The sequence below is a fragment of the Cololabis saira genome, chromosome 9, assembly GCF_033807715.1.
Source record: "Cololabis saira isolate AMF1-May2022 chromosome 9, fColSai1.1, whole genome shotgun sequence".
In the NCBI taxonomy this organism is placed as follows: domain Eukaryota; kingdom Metazoa; phylum Chordata; class Actinopteri; order Beloniformes; family Belonidae; genus Cololabis; species Cololabis saira.
Genome location: NC_084595.1, coordinates 214,840 through 220,000, shown reverse-complemented (window position 1 = coordinate 220,000; position 5,161 = coordinate 214,840). Strand labels below are relative to the sequence as shown.

The 5,161-nt window shown below is 33.7% G+C and overlaps 1 protein-coding gene across 1 annotated transcript in view; it reads right to left on the bottom strand.

The window, feature by feature from the left end:
- Window positions 1–3,209, bottom strand: part of LOC133451332 (RING finger protein 214-like) — a 12,798-nt gene extending 9,589 nt beyond the window's left edge. Inside the window, exons 1-2 of the mRNA XM_061730298.1 lie at window positions 2,967–3,209; window positions 154–389 (exon numbers count right to left, since the gene is read on the bottom strand). Of these exons, the coding sequence (XP_061586282.1) occupies window positions 154–389; window positions 2,967–3,078 (348 nt within the window). The 5' untranslated portion in view covers window positions 3,079–3,209. The remainder of the gene's footprint in view (window positions 1–153; window positions 390–2,966) is intronic.
- Between the last annotated feature and the right edge of the window lie 1,952 nt (window positions 3,210–5,161).

Genomic DNA, 5,161 nt, shown 5'->3' with positions numbered 1-5,161 from the left:
TGTTTTTTGTGTTTTTGGTCCAATATGGCTCTTTCTATCTTTTGGGTTGCCGACCCCTGTTCCAGCACGTCATGAGGCGTCTACGTATATATGTCTATGGTTAGAAGGTTAGCAGGTGAACAGGTGATCATGTTAGCAGGAGTGCAGGGTCACCTGGTGCGTCAGGCTGGCCTCCTCCTTGTGCTTCTGCAGCGACACCATGTACGTCTGCAGCTCCTCCTGCTTCTCCTGCTGCTGCTGCGTTAGGTCCTCCACCTGCTCCGCTAGCTCAGTACCTAGCTCCACCACCGCCGCCGCCTGTTCCTCCCAGTCCGCTAGCGTCTGCACGCCGGCGGACTGAGACTGAGACCCGCCGTCCGTCTGCACGGCCTGCACCTTCATCACCGGCTCTGGGGGACAGGGAGACACGGGATTGGTCGACACGGCTGAGGGGGAGGGGCTAACGGCTGTCAATCAATCACGATAGTAACGGATCTAATGGTTGATATAAACTAAAGTATTTCTGAGCCTAATAATAAAAAAAATGAAAAATAAATATAAAAAATCTAAATATAAATATAAAAAAGTAAAATAAATTAAATATTTTATATATATATATTAATAAAATATATATGATATATTATATGATCATTATACATTAAAAATGCATATATATATATATTTATATATGCATTAGGTTTTTACCAACATGGTGTTAACCCTTAATATATATGCAGACAAGTTAGAAAGTTAAAAAAAAAGGTATTTCTGAGCCCAATAATGAAAATAATTAAAGCTGCAAGCAGCGATGAACGGGCCCTCGCACTCACGGCCACCGCCCCCATAAGCATATCAGAAATGACACCACCCACGACTCTCTATGTCAAACCATTCAAATGTTGTATCAATCAAAAGAAGGGGCGGGGCAAATTTTTTCACCATTTATGGTCAAGGACTCAATACCGAGTCCCATGACACCACCTAGGACTCTTTATGTCAAACCATTCAAAAGTTATGGCAGAGAAAAGTATTCTAGGGGGCGCTGTTGAGCCGTTAGGCCACGCCCATTAATGCAAACCATGAAATATCAAATTTATCACCAGGCCTGGCTTGCATGCAAAATTTGGTGACTTTTGGAGAACTATCAAATATGGACCAATCAGATGAACGGGGGGCTCGCTTTTTGGCGTCTAGCGTCGCCACGGTAACACTTTTGAAAGAGAAAAGTAATGTGCGTTGTCGCAGGATGGAGACGCACATTTTGATGTATAACACACCTGGGTGCACGTTACGGTTCGGGCCGTATTAACTGCCGAAGGAATGGCATAAATTGCGCGAAAATTACGCGATTAATTCAAAATGTTCAAAATGGACGACTTCCTGTTGGGTTTGGGCCATGGCGCCAAGAGACTTTTCTTTAAGTTGCGACATGATACAGGTGTGTACCGATTTTCGTTCATGTACGTCTTGATGCACAAAGTATTCTAGGGGGCGCTGTTGAGCCTTTAGGCCACGCCCATTAATGCAAACCATTACATATAAAAATTTTCGCCAGGCCTGGCTTGGTGCAAAATTTGGTGACTTTTGTGGCACGTTTAGGGGGAAAAAAGGCCCTCATTTCGTCAGAAGAATAAAGAAAGAAGAATAATTCCTACAGATACAATAGGGCCTTCGCACTGTAAGTGCGAAGGCCCTAAATATTTAAAAAAAAAAATATATATATATATATATATATATATATATATATTAATAAATAAATATATGATATATTAAAATGTATAGATCTATATTATATATTAAAAATGCATATATACACACATGTATATTAGGGCTGTGCGATTAATCGATTTTAAATCTAAATCGGATTTATTAATCAAGACGATGTTAAAAAAAGGAAAATCGGAAAATGGATTTTCCTTTTTTGCAGCTGCATTACAGACGGAGCTCGTCTAGTCGTCTTTGTTTGGTCAAGAAAATTGTAAATGTTGTCACTTTACTAAACTCAAGGAGGATTTACAGGATCTTTCAATTGCACTTCATTCCCAATAGGGAAATTTGTTTGCTATTTTTCTTTAAAAATAAAGATAAAATATTTTAAACAATTTATTCCATTGTCTTTTGTAGTTTTACCAAAAAAAAATCGAAATCGAAAATCTGGTTTTCAGAGAAAAAAAGTCGGGATTTTATTTTTGTCCAAAATCGCCCAGCCCTAATATATATACATATAGACATATGTACATATACATATATATATATATATATATATATATATATATATATATATATATATATATATGACATTATATGACATATATGACATTCCAGTCTTTGATACCTGTCATATTTTTGTCTATATAGATAACGAATGTATCTGACATAATAAATATAGTTATTCTCATGGGTAAATATCATATTCATTGTAGTAAGTGGAGGAATAGCAAACCCTCCTTTGATTGTTTTTTTATATATATTATGTCTACTAAGTATACAATCATCCTAACGAGTATTAGGGCCAAACTAAGACAAAAAAAATGGAAATTACGAAAATAAAGTCATAATAATATGAGAATAAAGTCGTAAAATTACCAGAATAAAGTCATAATGTTGCGAGAATAAAGTCGCAATATTAAATATATTATAAATATATAAATAAAACTTCACAAGATGCTCAATATTCCTCATTTTAACACAGGGAGAGTTCTCGTAATTGTACGACTTTATTCTCGAAATATTACGACTTTATTCACATAATATTACGTCTTTATTCTAATAATTTTATGACTTTATTCTCTTCTTCGTAATTTCCATTTTATTTTGTCTTATTTTGGCTCTAATACTCTTGTAATAATGAACCTTTGACACCAATAAAAGAAAACAAGCTAATTTATATATATATATATATATATATATATATATATATATATACATATAAAAACCTTAATAAACTGGGTGAAACCCCCGCGCATGCGCCAGAATGTGTGTTTTACCTGCAGACGTGAGTTCAGGTGAAACTCCAGGTGTTAGCTCCTCGTTAGCATCCATGGCTAACCCTGGAAACTGTCCCTGTTTTCTGCCCCCGGGCCTCCCAACCAACAACATCCAGCCGGTACCAGAACGGTCCCGGTTCGGAGCTCCGACCACCGGCTCTAAATGTCCACTTTTACTTTAACTTTTGTCTAAACTTTCGTTTCATCTGAAGCGCTTTCCTGAGGAAACGCACCGTGCGTCGCTGAATGTGATCCGGTGGGAAACAGTTCCGCCGGAACGAAGTTTCCGCCAACAGATCGTTTCCTGGTTGACTCACAGACAGGACTGTCTCAGAAAATTAGAATATTGTGATAAAGTTCTTTGTTTTCAGTAATGCAATTAAAAAAAACAAAAATGTTTGCCGGCAACTCGGCAAAAAGTTGTATTTTAAAAAACTGGAAATCAGAAAACCCCCCAGCACCCAAACAGAGGATCAACAAACTTGGATCATATAGTACTCCAGAAAAAATACTGTATTCCGTTAGAAAAAAACTAGAGACTTTGACCTTATTTGGGGACCTTTTTTGGATTTTTTTGCCTTTATTGAACTAATGATCTGAATTATCGACAATATTAATGAATGTGTTTACACAGGACTTGATTATTTAATTTATTATTCATTTTTGTTCTAGTATTGATAGACATAAGTTCAATAATTTTGAATGATGTAATCTATTGACCATATGAGGGAGGGAAGGGGAGAGGGTGTGCTGTTGTTTTTTATTTTTTTTTTATTTACTTTTTTTTTTTTATTATTATTATTATTATTATTATTATTATTATTATTATTATTAATTTATTTTGGTTTAATTAATGTTATGAAAAGTAAAAAAAGGGGGAAAATATTGATAATTATATTATTGTAAATCTTATTTCTTTTTTTTAATGCCCTCAATAAAGACATCTATACAAAAAAAAAATGTCCTACATTCTGGATTCATTACAAATCAACTGAAATATTGCAAGCCTTTTATTATTTTAATATTGCTGATTATGGTTTAAGATTAAGATTCCCAGAATATTCTAATTTTTTGAGATAGGATATTTGAGTTTTCTTAAACTGTAAGCCATGATCAGCAATATTAAAATAATAAAAGGCTTGTAATATTTCAGTTGATTGTAATGAATCCAGAATGTATGACATTTTTGTTTTTGTAATTGCATTACAGAAAATCACAATATTCTAATTTTCTGAGACAGTCCTGTAAACAACTTCAGCATTTTAAGGCAAAGCAGGTTTATCTTTATAGCACAGATAAACCTGCAACCTTTATTGTTAAAAGAGCCATTTTGTCCCCACTTTTCCAAAAAATATTATCAGGAGCCGCATAAAATAACAGAGGTTTTAAAAGTTTTCATCTTTATTTATTTTAGCTGTTAAAACCCTTAAATATAACAACAGAAGTGCAGTGTGCATTTGTAGGCGTACTTTGAAATAAGTTCAACTGTGAACGTTAGGCCAATTTCTACAGAAGAATTCAAGGATAAAGTCGAAATTTCATGAATAAAGTTGAAATACATTTTGACTTTTTTCTCGACATTTCGACTTTTTTCTCGAAGTGAATAATAAAAAAAAATCTTCCTCAAAAGTATTTTTATTTTTTTCCTGCCTCTCCGTATATATTTCCGTATATTTCAGTCTATATTTATGTAAAAGTAAAATAAAAACTACCCGACTTTAATATAAATAAAACAATATGCTGCAGCTTAGCAGCTTTAAAATAAATATAGAAATAAAAAATAGTTATTTTAACATTAGATGGCATCCACTCAAACCCCAAGATAACTGCCCAACAAAATAAACTAATAATAAACTAAAAATGAATTCAGAAATATCATTTATTTATGTTTAAGGCCAAAGGAGCCGCTACGATGAGGATGAAGAGCCGCAGGTTGCAGAAACTTTGGTACAATTCAAAGTTTACTTCAACATTAAAAGCGGCAAGACACAATTAAACAGTAAATAACAAATAAATGGAAATAAAATGATAAGAAAAGAGGTAGAATACAGGGAAGAGGAGACATGAGGTAGTGATTGTGTAGGGATTCAGCATAATGTACGTATATAGAATTATATATATAATAATTATTATACTGTTTATGTTTATATATATATATATATATATATATATATATATATATATACATGTTATAT